The following is a 21,751-nucleotide window of genomic DNA, read 5'->3' on the forward strand; positions in this document are numbered from 1 at the left end:
CGAACGGAAAAGAGGCGAAGGCCTGAGCGAGCGTGTTTGGTGTTGACAGGTGGGCTGGGCGAGCGATAGGTTTGTCTGGGTGGCCGCGCGGGATGTTTTGGTGCCGAGAGCGTTGGAGGAAACGAAACGTTGACACGGGAAACAAATGCAACGTTCGAGAGCCGGCAGGCAGGCAGGCAGGCAGGCAGGCGAGCTGTTGGTTGACCGTCGTAAAATATCGAGGTGGCGTCCGGTGAGAAACGAGTGAACGACGAGTGAATGACTGTGATGGTCGCGCTGGACCTCTGTGTGTGTCCGGAGGGCCTTCAGATGACAATGAGTGGCTCTCCGAGAGAAAGTGATGGCAAGGTAAAAGTCTGGTGAACCCTTGTTGAAAAGAGGAGGACCTGGACAGGAATCCCTCAGCTCAAAAGGGAAAACACCCCTGGATCAGTGATGGTGCCCTGCAGAATTGCACCTCCGAGCCAAGCTAAACCTGTCAATTCCAATTGACTGGCAGGACTCCGCTAGAATGCGGGATGCCCTGTCACTTGGTAAGCTCGGGCTCGGCTAGGGACTTGGGATTGGTGATAGAAACTTTGTTTCAAGCAGGCAGAAGAAAAGAACTGCCGTTTATTACCACCCTACGGGCCTACTTACCTGTGCATCCCGAGCTAATAGGACTCCAAAGACACCTGGATTGCCATCACCAGCTTCAACCATCAGAAGAATCCCAAATACAGCCCTCGGCGGGGTCACCGAGACCGGCAGTTATCGTCCCCACCCTCCAAGGGACCGTGGCACCTCACCAATGCCGTATTACCCTGCAGAGCGATGGAAAGAGACCCGAGAGATCATCATGAGCAAAGTTTCGAAGGTGGGGCCCAGGTGCCGAATGCAGCTACCAGTGCTGAGTTCCAGGCGATTGGTTCTGTGTCCACGGCGTTGCCCAAATTGATTAACAACTACCGAGCTGTGCCGAGTGCAGCTGTGTGAGACTGCGGGCAGTCATCGTCGTATATCTGATACTATCGCCATGATCGAGCTGCCAACTTTCACTGCACATGAATCCCACAATCTACCCTCGTATTCCAGCCTGTGGAGAGACACGCCCTGTCATGTGCAAGCTGTCGCTATCCGTCCTAGTAAGATCGTTGATATTCGCTGCCTCGAGACACGCTCTCCGATGATTGCAAAAATACACCAAGAAGAATCCCAAGGAATAGCCAGAGGGTCACCATTCAGCGCAGAACCTGTGACGCAGCAACATCCCATTCTTCCCCCATATGCTCGTGAATTCGTGATCGCAAATATACCTGGTCGTATGCCAATCCGCCCATCGGCACCACACCCAGAGAGCTCTTCCACCCAATCCCACGCCGTCGCCACCAAGTTCACCGTGTCTCTGTTGTATGGATGGCACCGTATGGATAGCGGATAGCGGAAGAAACTGTATTGTTATTTTATTCTGTTTTTCTGGAGGACTCACGCCGATTTTCTATTTCGGGACGGCGTATTGCTGAGTCCACTGCTTCGCCGTCGCAATAGCTGCTTTCTCGTCCTCTTTCCAGCTCTTGGCAACATCAGCAGCAAGCGGATCGTCGGGGTTCGGGGCACCGAGGAGGGCTTGAATCGAAAGGAGAATTGTTCGGATTTGCAGAGCAGGTGACCAATTGTCTGTAAAGGGAGCCCGAGTCAGTATGGTCCCGACTTCACTATCGTGGTTTTCGGGAACACCCACTCTTCAGCACATCAAGGCAGATACGACCGAGCTTGTCAACGTTGGGGTGGAAGATCTTGGTAAGGAAGCGAATCTTGGGGGGTGTCATGGGGTAGTCGTCCGGGAGAAAGAGCTCAAGCTTGAAGACGCCACCTAGAACAGTGGTCAATGCTTGCGAGCTTCATTCTAGAAAAACGGGAGACAAACCCTCATATGGAGAAGACGAAGGACCATGGATCTCGACGTCAAAATACCGTAGGTTGTCTTCGTGGGGAATGGCGCTGATGCCTGGGACACTGTTGCGCCAAAGTTAGTAAAGCTCAACGTAAACGCAAGGCGGAGGGCGCATACGGCTCCGCCATGAGGCGCTCGGTCTCTTTTTGAATTCTCTTGGGGAGAGCCATGGTGAGTGTTTAGGTAGTGGTGCGTCGGGACAGATGAGATGAAGCGCAAGTAGAAGGTCAAAGGAGGGGTAGAACTCCGAAGCGAGGACAGCAGGTGGGACGGTTGCGTTAGCAAGTGTGTGTTGACGAAGCAGGATCAGGTCTGGGGGACCTTTCTGTATTTTCGAGAAGTTTAGCGCAGACGTAGAGCTAGTGATGGATGCTTAGCAAGAAAAAGACTGGCGACAATGGTGTTGAAAATGCCCAAGACAGGTTGGAAGCCTATGGAGTCATAGTGGGCTATGTTTGGCCAGGCCTGGCAGGGTTCCAAGGACGGCTGCCGACTGATAAGCGCACAGACCGCTGATCACATTCCTGATTCCGCCATTTGCACATCCCGGGGTTCTTTCATCAGCTTGTCAAAGGGTAATATGCAACTAAGCGTGTTGGCGCTGCAACATCGTTGAAGGTTACTTTGACGACAGTTGCTTTCACGAGCCTCATTGACCCCTCAGTTCTGAGAATATACTTTCATCTCTGATTCTTTGATTGTCACACGACAATATATCAGGTTGATTCTTCGATCCAAACTGCCCAAGGTGCTTGGCCATTGATGGAGAGGTGCTGAGGTGTGGTGAGACGGCAGTGAGAGTGAAACTCGCTGGGCTACCTACGGTCATTCAACACCAAGGCGCTCAGGATGAGCCTCACAGTGCTCTGCGGCCCTTATCTTCGACCATGCCTTTCTCCTTTGATCGATTATCTCAGCCTCCAGAGCATGACAAGGTTGTCAAGTCGGCTTTTGACAGCGAAACGTTTGATGCAGTTGGCACAATTCATGTGGATGGCCTGGTAGGCTCGGCAACCATCTCGCCGTCGGGGCGAGATGTGGCCCTTGCATCGTGAGTAGTCACATTGTTATCATGCTGAGAAAACAGACAGAATCTAACATTTTACAGACCCAAAGGCCTCACCATCATTGATCTCGATTCTCCATGGAGCCCTCCTCGTCGGCTGAGTAGCCACGGTCTGCCATGGCTTGTGGTTGACGTCCAGTGGTCTCCCTTTGCCGCTCGCGAATTCTGGGTTGCGTCAACAGCAAATCACCGATGTCTGGTCTGGAACCTGAACAAGCGCGATGACTCGTCATCTGGGGCCGTTGAACATTCCCTCCAAGCCCACAGCAGAGCCATCACCGATATCAACTTTTCGGCCCATCATCCCGATTCTCTTGCGACGTGTGCCGTGGATGGCTATGTTCACTGTTGGGACTTGCGGAGACCAAGATCTCCTGCCTTGACGTTTTGTGACTGGTTTGCTGGTGCGACACAGGTCAAGTACAGTCGTCAGGATCCCAACGTCCTCGCTTCCGCCCACGACCGCTATCTTCATATTTGGGACCAAAGAAAGACTGCGGAACCCTTGACAACCATCATCGCACATACTTCCAAGATTTATGGCATTGATTGGAACCGTACCAAACCGACCTGCATAGTCACTTGCTCACTGGATAAGAGCATCAAGTTTTGGGACTACGCCGATGAGGACGACGCGCTCCAGAGAGTCGTTCGCACTGATTTTCCAGTATGGCGGGCACGTCACACTCCTTTTGGCTCCGGATTGTTGGCTATGCCACAGAATGAACCAGGCAATCTATATCTATACGACCGACGCCCGAAGCCCACAGATCCGGTTGACGGTGCCGTTGAACCTGTTTATGTCTTCCCTGGTCATGGCGATTACAAAGTCAAGGAGTTCCTTTGGCGAAGTCGAGGAAGCGTGAATGATGGGATCGATGACCGCGAGTTTCAGCTCGTTTCATGGGGGGAGGACAATGAGCTGCGGCTTCAAAAGGTCGAGGCGCCGATTTTGAAGTCCGCCGGCTATGAACGGGGGACCCCTTTGATGGAGAACCTCATTCTCACTCGGAAGGGCGCGACTTACAAAACATTCCGTACAGTTGACGACGCCGATCAGGGAGATCGCAGGACCCCCACGATGAGCCACCCTCGCCCGGGAACGCGCAGCCGCTTGCGCCCAAGTGCCCTGAGCATGGCTTTACATACCCGTGCTCGTCTGATCGGTCCTTCGTGGAGGGCTACATCCATGAAGGGCAAGCCAAACTCGAGGAAGACTGCGGACAAGAGTGAGCTTCAAATCGGCTGGATGAGAGGCATCACAATATCAAAGAGAAGATCCGGCTCAGAAATGAGACCAGACTCTCCAGATTCCAGAATGTTTGGCCACGCATTTGACAGTGAGTGGTGGGAGCCCGAAACGATACAGGATGAGTTTCTCCGGATCAGTAGTCGGCTGCCAAACGTGGAATGGGAAAATATCGACATGGACTCTTTGACGCTGAAGGCTTCCCTGAAAGGGCCATGGGGCGTGGATGAGGCGACCATCTTCATCAAGGTCAAAGTTGACATTCCGCCCAGTTATCCCGAGAGCAAAGCGCCGAGGTTTTACATTGAAAAGTCATCGTTCATGCCCGAGGAGACCCACAAGAAGCTTCAACATGAACTTCAGGAACTCTCCATCCGCTTCTTGGAAAGAAAGGAAAACTGTCTCTTTGTTGCCTTCACGTATCTACTGGGCGAGGTTGACCTTGAGACCAGCACAACATACTTCAAGAATGTTCGGGATCTGGACGACATGGATGGTTTGGCTGATGAGAGCTCTAGTGAAGACGACGAGAGTGGCATTCCTGCCGGTGGCTCTGCGTTCATGTCAGAAGAGCTCAGTAGCAGTAGTGAATTAGATCCTACAGCAACACTAGCCCCAGCCAAACGCCCTAATATACCCCCGCCACCGAGACTATGTGGTGCGAGATTTACCAGTGATGGGGAACTGGTTTGCTTCTTTCCCACCAAGGAAGAGAGGCAAAACACATTGTTCACTATAGTTGCCCCAGATGTCTCTAGTAACAAGCAGAAAGGGGAGTCCGCGTTTGACATCTTTGGACGGCTTTCACAGGACTCATCGGCGCCCAAACATCTATTCAACGACGAGACATCGGCAACTGATGACCAGTCGGAATATTCTGATAGCACAGAGTCAACGTCATCGACAGACTCGGAGCCAATAACAATGCACAAGCTCCGTCTCTGGTATCAGCCTGGGAGATATTTCCGCAAGCCCCTCAGCACCAACGATTCGGTGCGGTCCAGCGGAGGTGGTACCGGCACTGGGACTGGAACCGGCACAGGAACCAGTCGGAGAAGACCAGGCAAGCCGAAAAACGTTGTTTCTATTCACGACTTCCGAGCCTACCTACCATCCAAGAGAGAGTTCGCCGAGGAGTATGCTATATTTGGTCACGGTCCTGAGGTGTGTAATCACAACGCTGCGGTGGCACACAAGTATGGCTACTTGGACCTGGCCACCATCTGGAAATATGCCGCTCTTCTACTGCGAAGAGATGTTCCGCTCGAGGTCCAGTACAGCAGAGAACAGTCTGTATTGGTTATCGCCAGAGAATCTGTGTCTCGCTCCAATCAGAAAAAAAAGGCGGGTTTAGCCGGTCGTGTGAAATGGGGTTGTCATCCACTCGCTCGCGACTTGGTCGACCGCCTGTTCGACTATTTTGAGAAGATAGCTGATATCCAGATGCTGGCTATGCTTGCCTGCATCTTCGGAGACTCATTTGAGGAAGATGGAGTGGCATACGCCGAAGCTCGCCTGACCCAGCCGGAAACACCTCTTGCTATGAAGGCGCCATCATTTTCGCTGGAATATTTTCCTACACATCCTGATTTTTGGAGTATGAAATACAGAAGCCGGGGAAACTCGGCTGTTGGGACTTCCAGAATAGCGAACACACCTGCCGGCCACTCGGGCTCTCAGGCGTCAGGAGACGCAAAGGTGCTGGCTGGATTTGGCACTCATTCACACTCCCGCAGAGAAACACTACCCAAGCTCACGCCCGGCCAGGCTCGAGAAGCTCGACAGACACAAAGTCTGTCCACCTCTCCCAACACCCGATCCTTTTACAAGCCCAACTCGACAGTTGCCTCAATTGCTGCCAGTTTGCCACGGACGCTTGCCGGCATGGTATCTGCCTCGCCGCCTGATCGTCCTGTACGAAAGCGACCTAGTCCTGCGGAGACCATCCTCAGCAGCTTCGCACCTAGCGCTATCACTTGGGGTAGCTCAACCGTGTTTGGTGCTAAGGCCGCTGCTCCAAAAACAGCTCCTGGGACAGTCCGCACATCTCAATCCAATGATGGCCGGGTCAAACGTAGTTTCTACTCTATGGTTCCCATAGCTGTATCATGCGTTCCAGAGGATCAAGGGCTCTTTGACGATGATGGCTGGATGCCGACTTCTCTCATCGAACCCCAGCGTAGAGAGCTCTACACTCACTACCGCTATTCATATGCCGAATTGCTCCAGACGTGGGGTCAATCTCTGTCTCGTCTTGAGATCCTCAAGTTTAATGTTCTCAAAGACGAACGCCTCTATAACAATAACAACAACTGGAACAGCAACGACTCCGACTGCACCGACCTTGATCCTACTCCCCGCGGCTCACGGCACTACCCAACCGGTGCCTCCTCGCCCGTGATGGGCTTCGGTGGCCGCCACGAGCTATTCCAAAACCTCCTGGCAACGGGACGCGGTTTGGATGTGACTGGCCTCTGCCGCATCCACGAAATCCAACTCGACCCTGTCGAATATCACCGCCCCGCCAACGGGCACGTCGGTGGAGCAGTGGGCATCTGCCCTCGTTGCTTCCCCGAAAGCGCCTACGGCAGTAAGATCCCACAAACTCAGCTCCGCTGCGTCTACTGCCTCGAGCCCGTCGCCTCTGTGTATTCTCCCTGCCTATCCTGCGGCTGCGTCTGCCACGCCTCCTGCCGGGCAGACTGGCACGCCATGGGCGAAACCGAATGCCCGGCCGGCGACGAGTGCAACTGCGTAGAGGACGCCTTCAACGGCCAAGTTGAGTCCTGGAGCGCGCTCCAAGCAGCGATATCCCATTTCCCTCCCGTCCCCTCACCCGTTTCCTCCCCGCCCCAAGCCCACCCCCCCACTCGTGTGATGACAACCTCGGAGAGAACCATCGCCTCCCTCAAGAAAGCCGTCGGGGTAGGTAGCAGCAGCAGCGCGTCACTCCCTGCCCGCTCCCGACGTAAATCCGCACCGATAGAACTGTCAAAATTCCAACTCAAAACCGGGATCCCCCCCCCTTCTCAACCCCTACCGCCGGGTAGACCTAACCTGAGGAGAATGCAAACCAACACCGGGTCATCCTACGCGCAGAATTCAGAAGATGAGACGTCTTACCCCTCCCCGGCGCATTTAGACAGGGAAAGCGGCAAGGACTGGGAGCACATTGTCTCTATCCCGTCAGTCACCATCACGAGGGCAAGCAACAATGGGAGTAGCGGCGGGAGCAGTGTTGCGAGCACGGCAACGACGGGGAGTGGGTTTTTGGCGGGGGCGATGAATATGGGATACAGTATGGGATTTGGGGGTTATGGGAGCAAGCCGCCGGTGCAGGGGGATGAGCCGATCAGTGCGGCGAGGTTGAGTCTGGGGAACCGGCTGATGAGGAGTTTGCAGGGGGCGGGTTCGAGTGTGCGGGGTGGTGGTGGTGAGGTGAGAGATGGCGGGAGTGTGAGATCACAACAGCAGCAGCAGCAGCAGCAGGGGGAGGAAGGGGGTAGTGGTATTAGTGCTTTTGCGAGGAGGAAGAGTGGGAGTGTGATTTGGAAGAACTCCTGAGAGGGGATTGTAAAGGTTGTATAGCGAGCGAGTTTTAGTATTGCATTTCAGGAGTGGAAAAGGGGTCAAAAAAGGTGTTGTTTGCGGGACTGACCAGAGCAAAGGTTACCTAGTGAATGAAAGAATAGCATTGCCATTGAAGACTCATCATTTCGTGACCATAGCGCTAACCTACAACTTCCCCCTGTCTCCACCCCTATTTATTTCTTAGTCCCCTATTTCTTCTGTTTCCAAACATTTCGAAAAAACACTCACGCCTTCCAGTTCTTCGCAAAGAAGTCCAACACCGTCTTATATCCCCTGATATACTCCTCCTTCACCCTCGCATCGCTCAGATCACTCCTCGCCGCCATCCACCCGTGGATCTGGTCCTTGAACGTCTCGACATGCTTCGCCACCTTGAGCGTCTCCTCAAACTCCTTGACCTTGTCCTCCGGCTCCTCCTTGGACGCAAGCAAAATAAGCGGGATCTTGATCCCCTCCGCCTCCTTAGGGTCAACCATAGCAGGATGGCACTCTGCGCCGACAACAAAAGGATTCTGATCCCCAGACGTCACGAGAGACACAACCTTCCCGCCCCAGCAGAACTATTCGGTAATCAGTTTCACGCCCGCGGCGGTTTAAACGAGAAAGGAGACTCACACCCAAAATAGCCCACTCCTGCACCCCCGTCTTCTCCTTCAGAGCCTTGACATACTCAGGGAGCTTGCCGGCCACGCCGGGAGGCGGGTTTTTGCCGAAGAAGGCGCCAAGGTTCTTTTGCTTCTCTTCCGTGTTGGGGGGATACCACTCGATGGGGCAGGGCTCGCCTTTGAACCAATCGGGGATGACGACTTTGTATTCTTCCGAGGAAGAAGTGGCGAGGATGTCGGCGCCTTGGAGGGTTTGCTCAAAGTAGCCGAAGATGTCGTAGATGACGAGGATGCCCTTTTTGGCGGTGGAGGGGCCAGTTACGTCTGGGGGTGTGTTAGTCTTGCGTAAAATGGATAATGGACCCTAATAACATGTCTGAAAAAGGGGCAGCATACAAGTCTTGAAGCCATCAATCTCCTCGTAGCTACCCTTGGCAGAGTAACCCTTGGAGACAACAGGAGGGATGTTGCAGCAGGCCTGGTTGTGGCCGTGGGAGGCTTGCATGGTGGACATCTTGGCGGCTTGCTGTTTTACAGAGAGAAATGTTGTGTGATTCAACGAGCCAGTTCTAGAGGCACACGCAGGAGGAGGTTCGGATTTGAAGATCTGGGGGTTGCCGGACAAACGATAAGCATAAGAGCCAGGAGGACGGGAGAGCCGGGCGGCTGCGAGACGGAGCTGGCTTGGTGAAGGCATACCTTTAAATGAGAAGCTTCTAGGTTCGGGGTATCTTGCCTCGGGGATCCTCGGACAATGATGGCTGCTGGCTAGTGTAGGGGGCTTCGAGATCGGTAATGTTGCCTGTCTATCTTGGGGCAGAAGTGCGGGGTAGCTTCCCACTGTTGCCGTCAGATTATCAGATAACGCCTACTATTGAGAAATAATATCCTAGTAGTGAGACCTAAGGACTAGGCTAGGCATTATTACTAAACTACCTAACTACTTTTGTTTGTACAATATTTAATTAATATAATTAACTATCTCAATATTAAATCTAATTATTTATGATTAGCGCATTGTTTGTTAAATAATATTTTAAAGCTACTACTACTATATAAAATGCATAGTTATTATACTTTTAGAATATTTATTTTTAAAAATAATATTACTAAAAAGATTAATATTATACTTACTATATTTGATAACTGTTAAAATACAGCTTTTGTTTGTGGAGTTTACAATGTATCTGAGCCCTGTATATTACAGGGCCTCAGAAGCAATACAATGGCTTGAATCAGCAGTGTTTAGGGACCACGGTTGCCGGAATGGAAGCTCGGCCTCCAGAAGCAATCCGAAGTCCCGGAAGGCCGAGCGTTAAGGCCGGTGCCCTGCAGCGGTCAAACGGTAGCGCAACGTAGCCTGTAACGTGGCTCCTAACCTTATATTTAGTTAGCGCATTTAGCGGGCTTCGAGCCCGGAAACGGGGTCATCCTCGGGGAACGAGTAGAAAGCCAATGGCCTATAAGACCTCTGCTTCACACCTTATTCACTGTGGTATTTCTTAGTCTATAAGGTTCAATTAATATATTAGTTTACCACACTCATCAGTGCTTTACAAGCATATGTTACAGTAATTCTCTTCTATATATTACAGAGCGCCGCCTCTGTAATCTACCTTCTTTTAGTGCCACAGCAACTGTCGAATGCTGCAGTCAAAGTTTTCTTCGCTCTCAGTATACTGCGCCGATAGCTATTTGAGCCTATATTTACAAGCTTAATAGCACTTATTTCAACAATAATTATTTCAAAATAAATGGTATCAAAATATTTAAGTATCAATATTAAAAAAAAAGTTATTTTTGGGTAAATGTTTAGATAAAAACTGTTGCATAATTTTAGATCTTTTCCTTATTATTTGTAGATGGAGCGCGTAGCGCGCTACTCCGTACTTAGCTCTAAGATGAAGAAAGAGGTTTGATATTTGAGACTAGGCGGGAGAACCTCGGGAAATTGGACGTATCCCAAATCTTTTGCTGGACCTTCGGTAGAAAGAAGATTCGTGGATGCGACACAGTGAACCATCCCACCATGATGTCACTGTTCTTTCCCCGCCCAACAGTTGCCAAAGGTCACTGGCCAATCAAGTGCAGCGGGTGAGCTCCGAGCAGTGCCCCACTGTCGTGGAAACTCTATTCCCGACGATGTTTGGTGCTAAAAGGTTGTTGGACTTTTTATTGGTCGGGGGTTCCATTCTCCTTACTTACTCACATGCACCTGGCGAAGACACGACGAGATCAACTCATACGATGTGTAACATTGAGAAAGACTGCCACTATGAAAAGAGCCAGATATGATGGCAAAGCTAACGCAGACTGCCCCCCTGCCTGTTCTCGGACTTTTTGCAGTACTTCAATATCTTGTCATCATCAATCCTCATCATCATCATCATCTGTGTGAATACTCGAAGCTCTTGTAAGCAACCTCCACACGTGCTCTGCAGCCACGATCTCTGCTAACTCCTGGCCTGAAACAGATATTCCAACCCTCACACAACAGTTGTTTGCCGACTGTGAACCGTAGGAAAGCTGATACTGTGAAACCATTCACTGTTCGCCAATCTTATGGCCGGACCGCTTCATGTCCGCCACCGCCTTCTTCACCACGGCAACCTCAGCCCCGAATCGAAGAAACTTCTCGATATCAACCAGGTCGATCCATTTTGGCACCAGGTTCTCTCCCTCATCCTGCGTGTCCTTATCGGGAGTCGAGTTGGAGTCACATGTCGCTGCCCAGTAGTACACCGTCTTGAAGGATGGTGACTTAGACTGAGGATCGGGGTAGGAGCATGTCCCGATGAACTCCCTGCTAACGTAGTCCCAAAGAATCTCTAGCTTCTTGTAGCCCTTGCCCTTGTTAGAGAGGGCCCTTTTCGGCAGTTGGGCTCTCGTGGGAACCTTGAGTGCCAAAGGCGTAGCCGTAAACCCGGTCTCCTCGTGCGTCTCCCTGAGGGCTGTGTCGAACCAGTGCTCTTCAACGTTCCTTCTGCCTTTCGGGAGCTGATGGATCTGAAGGCGGTTGTTCCAGATGATGAGGACCTTCGCTCTCCCAGGGTCGATTGTTACGGTGCCGCAGGATATTCCAACCTCGTGCGCCGGACTAAATGTCATGCTCATGTCAATCTGGTCCATATCCAACTGCTCATCACCATGGCGAGCCATTATGATGGTGATGGTGTGTGGCCAAGGTCGAGCTGGTTGCTGAAGGGGTGGTTCAAACCAAGAAGAGGTCTCGAAAGCCCAAGATGATTTGGAAAGGTTATCTTGAAGGTGCCAATTCTATCTGAGAGGTGGCTTTCTCGTGTCGATGGGCGGTTTTCCCACGGCGGGCTGCTGAGACTTATATCTGGTCATTTTCCTGCTCTGAGGGCGGCAGTCGGCATGAATCCGGAAGGGATGGGACGGATTCCCAAGCACACCAACCTGCGAATCTGCCTGTGGCCCAAAAAAGACGGGAGTAACATCCGACCGGTGAGCACCTAAGACATGAGAGGTACTTCAAAGACTTACAGACTGCAGCGGCAATGAAACCCCGCATGACGACGGTATTGGTGAGCAAGGGATGGAAGTTCACATTGGGCATATACATGTACTCTCACACCAGCCCTGACCGCGCCGACTGCGACCCAGAGACACACCCCGGCAGAAGCACAACCTCTCGGATGCAACGTGGTGGTGGCCGACTGGGCAGCATCGAACTCGATATGGAATTTCAGGGACTTGAGCCATTGGATCCGGAATACCATGACAGCGTCTTCCGGTGCAGAAGTGTCGCTGCACCAGGGGTTCCAGACCCGCCCTCATGCCTCGAAAGCCATAGTGGGCGCCATAGCGGAACCAACCATGTCGCTCCCTCACGATGTCCTCGTCGGAACAATCACCCCACTCACGCGTCGCCATGATATATACCAACAAGTTTCAACGATCAGCGTCAAACACCCCGGCACACCGGTGAGGATCCTGATCATGCGGCTGCTACCTTACTGGCGGTACCAGACTTTGGCCAAGCTCGGGCTTTTTATGACAAGTCAGATCACCCACGAAGAGACATCCATCACAAGCCTTGCGATGCCATCTCTGGCAAACCTGCCGGACTGTCCCTCTGCACGTCTCTCATGCCCACCCTCCAACAGACGCCCTTGCTTCGGTCCACAGCTGTCATAACAAACTTATCATCGGGTCGGGATACCTTTTCTGAACGCCTGGCAATGATTTGAGAGAGTCCCACCCCTCCCCCGCAATGTCCTCTGCGGGGTATGCCCGTCAGAACCTTCTTGACACCCAACCTCGAGAGGCCCTCCAACCTCGAGAGGCCCCGGTGGCCCTTCCTTCGGACCTTCATCACCCCTCCGCGACTGTTGCCGTTTTCTGCGGCCTATTCGACACCACCACAGTTGTCTTTGTCTCGACATGAGAGGCTCTTCCATGGTGTGGTAGACTATGGTCGCACAATCCAGGGATTTTGGAATCGGCTAACCATGCGATGTTCACTTTGTGCCACTTCGCGTCTGATGCCTTGTAACCGCTTCACTGGGCGGCATTTGTACCCATCCGCATCGAGATGTTGTGCCACATGGTGGATGTCACGCAGGCTTAATGCTGCAACTGACCGGAGTTTCGGTACTTACTGACGTGTGACATAGTTTCTAGAAAGCTGCAGCGATCTCTCGAGTTCACACACCAATGGCATGGCTGTGTATTTCAAATCAGACCATACACGACTTCCAATGATCTGGTTTATTCAAGTGATCCGGTAACGATTTTCACTATCTTGCCTCAAGCGACAGGAGTGTGGTACGATATCATCGTCGTAGGGTAACCGTTGGCGGAGCCCGCATATGTCACTGCCACTCAGAAGAGATGCCTGAAAGACAAGACCAAAGCCTCCGCCCCTGGCGATGGACTTGATGGCCATGTTGTGGGTTGAGTAGGACAACCATTACGAGCCATGGTTCAAGACAAGGTACCCTTCCTCACCACTTGTCCACTTCCTCCCCACTCGTCCTCGCCAGGGCAATCCAGACACCGATTCTTAGATGCTGCGCTATCAGGCTAATGCCAAGACTGCTCACAAACTAGATAGACATATATCGCGCTGCATAACTTCCGAAGATGTGCAAGCCAAACGATTCGACTCTGAAACTGTAACTGCTCTTGGAACTTTTGACCAAGTGTCAGACTTTTCTTGAAGCCATGATCGATCTGAAAACATTACCGGCGCCCTCTTGTCTCGAAAATAGTGCCGGACACCACCACTTTTCACGCTACCCCTCTTTCTGCCGTTTTCTCATTCTTGCGCTACCCCAGCGGCCAGTCAGAAATAGCTGCGCTCAAGCCAAACTGTGGTTCTGGTGGTAGGACAGCCTGAATATGGGCTGCACTCCTCTTCATGTCGTCGAGGCTCGAGCACGCCTTGGTTGTCTATCAGAGCATCGTCAAATATTTCTGCCGTTGCAGGATGTGTAGGACAGCTTCTCGATAATCAACCATGTAGGTGTGCCCCTGTCTACCTCCACCATCACGGGCATTTACCGGCCGAGCCTCTCTGTCTCTCGCTCTGGGTTCGCCCCGAGCCGCTGTTGACTACAGCAAGTGCCAGCTTTCTTCACACACTCCACTTCCCCTCACTCACGGCCGAAGCGATCACGATCGATGGTAAGGATCGGAAAGCTGGGGCGGAAGCAGCACCACCCTGCCCCCCACGTGGGGCAACTGTTAAGTCCTCACGAAGCAACATGGGAAAAGATCAAACGAGAAGACAAGTTCTCGAGGGAGAAACTCTAGAGTTCCATTATGGACTATCATCATGGCCGTGTATGTACGTACGTACCGTACAGTGGCTGAACCATGCAGTCATCCAGTCACTTCCTTGCCGCGCCCCTGCGCCTGGCAGCACCAAAACTTGCAAGCTTTGTTCACCGAGGTTGCCTTCGTCCGCTTCTCGCCTCTAGATGGACCGCAACTCTGCCAGACCGGTTTCGGGAGGCGCCGCTATTGATTGCCGAGCACATACACATACACACACACACACACACACACACACACACACACACACACACACACACACACACACACACACACACACACACATGAACACAAAAGCCATCGTCACACGGCGGCCAAACCGACAGCAACAAACGGGAACGAAGAAAAACAAACTGCACGAATACTATCAAAGGGAAGGTTACCCGCGAATCAACATCTAAGGATGCTTCTGCATTCAAGTGACGCCGCTGACACCATATTCTCATCTTACTTTTTGGGAGGGGAAGAAATCCGGTAAGGTACAGATCGGCCTGTTACAACTACCACCACATGAACTTCCGGGTCCCTTCCCTGCTCCTGCGGCTCTTTCCCATCAGCCGACTTCTCGACGATATGGTGCTGCAAGTCCATCACAGTTTGAAGAGTGGGGGTTCAGTCCAAGTCCGCGGCCAAAGGAGCGTGCCAGTGGTATGATGTTTTCTTGAATCATTTGTCTTGATCCGTCTCTCGCTGTTTTACACCGCACTCATTGAGCAAGACCCGGCCCGTGTCTGCATGACCTCAAGGTGGCATCCTTATCCGGGGAAAGGGAAGGAAGAGACACGAACGGGGAGACAGGCTCATACATCCTGGCGAGAAGCCACAAAAACGCGGAAAAGATGCCCATGGGACATGATATAGATGGTTTGTCCAATCAGGTGGGGTATTGTATTGTTCTATCTTTCCGCCGGCATACACGCGTGATCCGGTTGAAGGATAGGGTGGGAATGTCGTGCTGGGCGTCTACTCGGGCACCCTCTGTTCTCACGGGAGACGGGACGGCTCGCCCTTGCCAAACTTCCTGTCACTGTCCAAGGCAGCTATCGGGCAGCGCTCTAGTTGGCCAGATGGGCATACTCCTTGTTGAAGGCACGCCCGATCACCATCCGCCTGACCTCGGATGTTCCCGCTCCAATCTCATACAGCTTCGCATCCCGCAAGATTCTCGAAGCGGGCATCTCCTCCGTGTAGCCCATTCCGCCCAGGATTTGGATCGCATCCAACGCGCACTCGGTCGCCCTTTCCGCGGCATAGAGGATGGCACCTGCGCAGTCCTGGGTGCGGATATCGGCCTGCTCGTCAACCGCCTTGGCCGTGGCATAGGTGTACGCCCTCGAGGCCTGGAGCTTGGTGTACATGTCGGCCAGCTTCCCTTGCATAAACTGGAACTGGGCGATAGGCGTGCCGAACTGCTTGCGGCCGTGGGCATAGGGCAGCGCAACGTCCAAAGCGGCCTGCATCAAGCCCAGTGGTCCAGCAGAAAGAACCAATCTCTCGAGGTCCAGTCCCTCCATCAGAACCCTAACCCCGCCGTTGACTTTGCCCAGGACGTTCTCCTTGGGGACGAAGACATTCTCAAACACGAGCTCTCCCGTGTTGGAACCCCTCATGCCCATCTTGTCCAGCTTCCTCAGGCACTCGAAGCCCTCTGCCTTGTCCGTTTCGACGATGAATGCCGTGATGCCCTTTGATCCCCCATCAGGCACAGTCTTGGCGTAGACAATAACTATGTCTGCGTCTGGGCCATTGGTGATCCACATTTTGCTTCCGTTGAGGACGTAACCCCCGTCCACCTCCTTAGCTCTCGTCCGCATAGAAACAACATCACTGCCCGACCCGCTCTCACTCATGGCCAGGGCGCCAACCTTTGTCCCCGCAATCAGATCAGGCAAGAACTTTTCTTTTTGTTCCTTTGAGCCATTAAGCTGAAGCTGGTTGACGCACAGCTGGGAGTGGGCAGCGTAGGAGAGGGCGATGGACCCCGAAGCGCGGGAGAGCTCCTCCATGACGATGCAGTGGGCTTGGTAACCCAGGCCTAGGCCGCCGACGGCAGGGTCGGCGGTTATACCTAGCAGACCGGCCTCTCCCAGCTTGAGCCACATGTCGGGGGGGAACTGGTTGGACTTGTCGGTTTCGGACGCGAGGGTTTCGGGGAGGGAGCGGCGGACGAATTCTTGCACTGTGGTGCGGAGTTCGGAGAGGTCGGCGGGGGTTGGGGGGGTGAAGCCCTCGGGGTGTTTGGAGGAGGCATAGTGGCGGGTGGTTTGGAGGAGGTATGAGGATGTTGGTAAGGACGTTGAGAGCGGTCTTGGGGAGGTTGTTAAGGAGGGGCAACCGAGGATGGCTTTGGACAGACGGCCAAACTGGCGGCGGGGAACTGAGAGGACGGTTCGGGGGGTTGCTGTGCGCAACAGCGCGCGGGATGTGGAAGGGGTTGCCATTGCTGTGATGGTTTCAGTAGATTCAGAGCCAGCGACGACGAGTATGTGCGACAGCAAGATGAGGAAGGAAAAAGTTAAGGAAGACTGTAGTTCCCGGGTGACTTCTCCCTGGCTTACACGGCCATCTAAATGCCAAGGCCGCGCAACACCCCGGCAGGCATGCGGGCAGCTGCTGATGCAAGTGCTGGAGTGCGATTGAGCTCGGCTGTCCACGGCCTAAGCCGGCCCGGTCTGTTGTGGTAAGCCCACCTTCCAGGAACGACATGGTTTCGAGGGGGGTTCACAAGTCGAAGGACGTCAGTGATGCTGATCGTGGGCTCCGTGTCTGGCCAGGGCCGCGGTAAACCGCTGAGCCGGGTTTCTGTTTCGCTTTGCTCTCGATCCCTTCCACCAATTCTTAGATCTCCTGCACCTGTTCTGCTTCAGTGGTTGTTCCTTTTTGCGCAACAGCACTATCCCACCATCTCCAACGTCATCGCCACTCCGTCGCAAGCATGCTCCCCCAAATATCGCGACAATTGAGTCGCCAATGCCGGCGCACTCACCTTCTCCGTCCAACACCCCATCCCTCATCACCAAGAACACCACGGTGCAGCAGCAGGACAGTAGCAACCTTCACCACCCCCCACCAATCCTCCTCCATCTCCGTCCTCCCCACCGCCGTCGACCCCTCCTCCCCCGAATACCTCGAAAACACCAAGCTCATGTCTGCCGCCATGTCCCGCCTCGAATCCCTCACCCGCAAAGCTCACCAGGGCGGTCCCGCAAAGGCAAAGGAAAAGCACCTCGCCAGAAAGAAGATGCTCCCCCGCGACAGGATCACGGCTTTGATCGACCCGGGGAGCACCTTTCTTGAACTTTCCCCCCTGGCCGGTCACGAGCTCTACCCCGAGGCCGAGGTGCCGTGCGGCGGCATCATCACCGGGGTGGGTGTTGTCGAGGGAGTGGAGTGCGTAATCGTTGCCAACGACAGCACCGTCAAGGGAGGGACATACTACCCTATCACGGTCAAAAAGCATCTTCGTGCGCAAGAGGTGGCAAAGGAGAACAACCTCCCGTGCATATACCTTGTTGATTCTGGAGGAGCGAACCTGCCGCACCAGTCGGATGTGTTCCCGGACAGGGAGCATTTCGGACGGATCTTCTACAACCAGGCGAGGATGTCCGCTGCGGGGGTTCCACAGATTGCGGTGGTGATGGGGCCTTGCACTGCGGGAGGGGCGTATGTACCGGCCATGAGTGACGAGAGCATCATTGTGCAGGAGCAGGGTCACATCTTTCTTGCGGGGCCGCCGTTGGTCAAGGCGGCAACGGGGGAGGTGGTGAGCCCGGAGGAGCTGGGGGGGGGGAAGATGCATAGTAGCGTGAGTGGTGTGACGGATTACTTGGCGGTGGATGATGCCCATGCTGTTGTGCTGGCGAGGAGGTGCGTGAGTAACCTCAACTGGCCCAAGAAGACCGCACTGGTGAAGACGTATGAGGAGCCGGTGTATGATCCGGAGGAGCTGCTGGGGATTGCGAGCACCAACCTCAGAAAGCCACTGCCGATCCATGAGGTTATTGCACGGATTGTGGACGGCAGCAAGTTTAGTGAGTTCAAGAGGGACTTTGGGACCACGCTGGTGACGGGCTTCGCCGAGATTTACGGGCACAAGGTTGGCATTGTGGCCAATAACGGGATTCTGTTCAGCAGTTCGTCGCTGAAGGGGGCGCATTTCATTGAGTTGTGCTCTCAGAGGGGGATCCCGCTGGTGTTTTTGCAGAACATCAGTGGGTTCATGGTGGGTAAGGATGCGGAGAGGGAAGGGATTGCGAAGAACGGCGCGAAGCTGGTCACGGCGGTGGCGTGCGCGGATGTGCCCAAGTTTACGGTGGTGGTGGGAGGTAGTTATGGTGCGGGCAACTATGGCATGTGCGGGCGGGCGTACTCGCCGAGGTTCTTGTGGATGTGGCCGAATGCGAGGGTGGGCGTGATGGGTGGTGAGCAGCTCGCCAAGGTGATGGAGACGGTTGGGAAGGGGGTGGATGAGGGGTTGAAGGACAGGATCGAGAAGGAGAGTGATAGTGTTTTCTCGAGTGCGAGGTTGTGGGTGAGTATTTTGTTCACGATCATCGAGGTCCTGAGTCACGGATTGCTAACATTGGGGTCCAGGATGACGGTGTCATTCCACCACAGCATACCAGGAGATACCTGGGCCTGGGACTGAACGCCGCGATGGGAGGCAGGAACGATGTCAAGGCTGGTGCTACGAAGTTTGGTGTTTTCAGAATGTAAATGCTCGCCAGGTAAAATTATGGAGATGCTTGAGGAGCGGGCGTAGGGGAGCAAGCATGTGTTTTGGTGATATAAAATGAAGAAGTTTTCACGAGCTGAGATAGCCCGATTCATTATTATCTACTTTTGCCCATCTGTTTCAAAGTCGGTTGCATCGTCAACACTCTTGCCTGCCATCCTTGGACTCGTATCCATCTGCCATGGTCGCCAAACCTTCATAAAGGGTATGTCTGTGGTTCGTCTCGTACTGCTTGTGGATACGGCGGTCACCACGGTGTTTTGACAGTTTGCTTATCAGCCCTTCCCTCACCCCTCACCCCCCATCCGATCAACCCCTATTTCAGGGGCAAATGTCTAGTCGAAGATGCTGTCATCCGCGTGATTGAACAGCTTTGCAATCGACCCATCTGGGCACTTGTCGATCTGCCACGCAACAGTTCTGTTCTTCGTGTTCCAAACCCGAACGCCGTCACCGAAAAGCGAGAATTCCTCCAAGCGCACCATTCTCACAGGAAAATGTGGGCTTGAAAAGATCCAGATGCTTTATCGACAGCACCGCTCTCTGATCTAGCCCTCAAGTGCGGGACTGGCGGTAGGAAAGCTACCCCTACTTCCCCACATGGAGGCGCTTCCAGCCTTGTCGATTCCCTGTCAGATACCACCTCAGAATGGTGGGGGGGAGACTGCGGGCAGGAGTGGTATAAACCAAGCTACCCCGCTTGGGGATATCTGAGCTGGACAGGAAACACGACAAAGGATATCAGCAAAGATAAATACCATTGAAGCATCGAGAAACCACAAGTTCTTGACATCGCCATACTTCGAGAAAGCATCAACAGTTTCAGACAAAACCCACCCATGTCTCTCCAGTCCGGAGTGCGGAGGACACTCCGCCAAGCCCTCGTCTCCACACGCCAGCATTTACACCACCAGACAACACCAAAACAGACAGCACCAAAACAGACAGCACCAAAACAGATATCACCAAAACAGACATCACCAACATCATCCTCCCCAGTCCGATTCTTCAGCTCCTCCCCCAGAACACCACTACGAGACAAAGAAGGAACTTCCGGAAAAGAAGGCCAATACGCCCGAACAGACCACACCATCCAAGTTTCCTACCCCGGCCCAGCCTCCACCCAACTCCCCCCAACGGACAATCTCGTCAAAGGGATCGGCCATGGAGGTGTCCCTACACTGCCTACCTTTTCCCTCCAGGGCAAAGTAGGTGTCGTGACCGGTGGTGCGAGAGGCCTTGGGTTAGTGATGGGTCGTATGTTCTTTTTTTTCTTTCTTTTTTCAGATCCACATTGTCTGATACTGACACGGAAAACAGAAGGGATGGTCGTAAGCGGCGCCTCGCTCGCCATCGTCGACCTCAACAAGGAAGAAGCCACCAAGCAAGCCTCCCTCATCCTCGAGACTTTCAAGCGGGACAACCCCTCTTCAGACCAAATCCCCACCATCACAGCCCACTACGCCGACGTCTCGGACCCCTCCTCGGTCCAGGCCTGCATTCAAGAGATCATTTCTGCTCACGGCAAGATCGATGGCCTTGTCACCTCGGCCGGGTTCACCGAGAACTTTGAGGCGGTTTCCTACCCTTTTGATAGGGTCCGGAAGCTGTGGGGGGTGAATGTGGACGGGACTTGGCTGTTCGCTACCGAGGTGGCGAAACATTTGATCGAGAGGGGGGCAAAAGGGAGCATGGTTTTTATTGGGAGCATGTCTGGAGCGATTGTCAATGTGCCGCAGCCGCAGGCGCCGTATAATGCGGCAAAGGCGGCCGTGAGGCATATGGCGAGCAGTCTGGCGGTGGAGTGGGCCAAGTATGGGGTGAGGGTGAATGTGATTAGTCCGGGGTATATGCTGACTGCTTTGTGAGCTTCTTTTTCTTTCCTTTTTTTCTCCTTTTTTTTTCCCCTCTTTTTCTTTTCTTCTTTTCTTTTTCTTCTTTTTCTTCTTCTTTTCCCTCTCTTGATATTTCGGTGGATGATGGGGATGGAAAGTCTGGATTGCTAACAGGGGTGAGCAATATAGGACTCAAAAGATTCTCGATGACAACCCCGATTTGAAGGAAAAGTGGACGAGCTTGATTCCGCAGGGAAAGATGGGCAAACCCGAGGACTTGATGGGCCCGGTGACGTTTCTGCTGTCGGATGCGAGCAGCTATGTTACGGGGGCGGATTTGAGGGTTGATGGAGGGTATACCTGCACTTGAGAGGTTCATCATCCATGGAGTGATTGAATTTGTGTTAGAGAAATGGGGATGTAATATCATGTCATGACATTAGATAGAATAGGGGGCGTTTTGAAAAGAGCGAGCATAGAAGTATGCAGCCAAATTGGATTTAATCAAGTTCACTCATTTGTTACTACTTTCTTCATGAAAGACATATTCGTGAGAGATGGACTATTGAAGTCAATCCGTCCGTCTCCCCAGGATGGACCTCAAGCTACATAGGTGACGAGAAAGTCAATTAGAAAGTGAGGTGGGCATCTCCATAACCCTCAACACCTCACCGCATCTTTACCTTTTCTTCTTCTTTTTTCTTTCTTTTTTTCTCGAGAGAAAATACTGCTTTGAGACATGAAAAGTGCTTTGATAATGCAGTCTTGACGGACGAATGGAATCCAAAATCACTTAGAGCCAGAAAGCAAGACGCCCACCACACGCTCCTCACCCAAAACCGGGCCGGTTCTGACAGGTCATATGCATCGGTTCGGTTCGGCATGGTGGGCGGCAGTCTGGATGGTTGTTGATCAAGTCTTGACTGCAGCATCCA

The 21,751-nt window shown here is 53.1% G+C and overlaps 7 protein-coding genes across 7 annotated transcripts; 3 read left to right on the forward strand and 4 right to left on the reverse strand.

The window, feature by feature from the left end:
- Positions 1–1,014: 1,014 nt before the first annotated feature.
- Positions 1,015–2,394, reverse strand: QC764_120060 (uncharacterized protein). Its single transcript, XM_062943266.1, has 4 exons — positions 2,051–2,394; positions 1,907–1,995; positions 1,721–1,852; positions 1,015–1,656 (listed from the first exon to the last, which is right to left on the reverse strand). The coding sequence occupies exons 1-4, from the start codon at positions 2,101–2,103 to the stop codon at positions 1,478–1,480; spliced, it is 453 nt and encodes a 150-aa protein (XP_062806344.1). The 5' UTR covers positions 2,104–2,394; the 3' UTR covers positions 1,015–1,477.
- A 139-nt stretch (positions 2,395–2,533) lies between these two features.
- On the forward strand, positions 2,534–7,881 carry QC764_120070 (uncharacterized protein). The gene is made up of 2 exons (XM_062943267.1): positions 2,534–2,984; positions 3,042–7,881. The coding sequence occupies exons 1-2, from the start codon at positions 2,821–2,823 to the stop codon at positions 7,810–7,812; spliced, it is 4,935 nt and encodes a 1,644-aa protein (XP_062806345.1). The 5' UTR covers positions 2,534–2,820; the 3' UTR covers positions 7,813–7,881.
- A 5-nt stretch (positions 7,882–7,886) lies between these two features.
- On the reverse strand, positions 7,887–9,316 carry QC764_120080 (uncharacterized protein). The gene is made up of 3 exons (XM_062943268.1): positions 8,841–9,316; positions 8,455–8,768; positions 7,887–8,399 (listed from the first exon to the last, which is right to left on the reverse strand). The coding sequence occupies exons 1-3, from the start codon at positions 9,139–9,141 to the stop codon at positions 8,064–8,066; spliced, it is 951 nt and encodes a 316-aa protein (XP_062806346.1). The 5' UTR covers positions 9,142–9,316; the 3' UTR covers positions 7,887–8,063.
- A 1,351-nt stretch (positions 9,317–10,667) lies between these two features.
- On the forward strand, positions 10,668–18,962 carry MCCC2 (Methylcrotonoyl-CoA carboxylase beta chain, mitochondrial; the record flags this gene model as incomplete). The annotated part of the gene is given in 7 exon segments (XM_062943271.1): positions 10,668–10,857; positions 10,919–11,912; positions 11,961–12,735; positions 12,754–13,404; positions 13,521–14,450; positions 14,493–18,777; positions 18,840–18,962. 2 exon segments carry the CDS (start codon positions 17,182–17,184, stop codon positions 18,960–18,962), a joined length of 1,719 nt encoding a protein of 572 aa, XP_062806347.1. The 5' UTR covers positions 10,668–10,857; positions 10,919–11,912; positions 11,961–12,735; positions 12,754–13,404; positions 13,521–14,450; positions 14,493–17,181.
- On the reverse strand, positions 10,989–11,603 carry QC764_120090 (uncharacterized protein; the record flags this gene model as incomplete). Its single annotated transcript, XM_062943269.1, has 1 exon — positions 10,989–11,603. The coding sequence occupies one exon, from the start codon at positions 11,601–11,603 to the stop codon at positions 10,989–10,991; it is 615 nt and encodes a 204-aa protein (XP_062806348.1).
- On the reverse strand, positions 15,302–16,687 carry QC764_120100 (uncharacterized protein; the record flags this gene model as incomplete). The annotated part of the gene is made up of 1 exon (XM_062943270.1): positions 15,302–16,687. The coding sequence occupies one exon, from the start codon at positions 16,685–16,687 to the stop codon at positions 15,302–15,304; it is 1,386 nt and encodes a 461-aa protein (XP_062806349.1).
- An 858-nt stretch (positions 18,963–19,820) lies between the features above and the next one.
- On the forward strand, positions 19,821–21,346 carry QC764_120120 (uncharacterized protein; the record flags this gene model as incomplete). Its single annotated transcript, XM_062943272.1, has 3 exons — positions 19,821–20,238; positions 20,302–20,845; positions 21,006–21,346. The coding sequence occupies 3 exons, from the start codon at positions 19,821–19,823 to the stop codon at positions 21,184–21,186; spliced, it is 1,143 nt and encodes a 380-aa protein (XP_062806350.1). The 3' UTR covers positions 21,187–21,346.
- Between the last annotated feature and the right edge of the window lie 405 nt (positions 21,347–21,751).

The sequence above is a fragment of the Podospora pseudoanserina genome, chromosome 1, assembly GCF_035222485.1.
Source record: "Podospora pseudoanserina strain CBS 124.78 chromosome 1, whole genome shotgun sequence".
NCBI lineage: Eukaryota > Fungi > Ascomycota > Sordariomycetes > Sordariales > Podosporaceae > Podospora > Podospora pseudoanserina.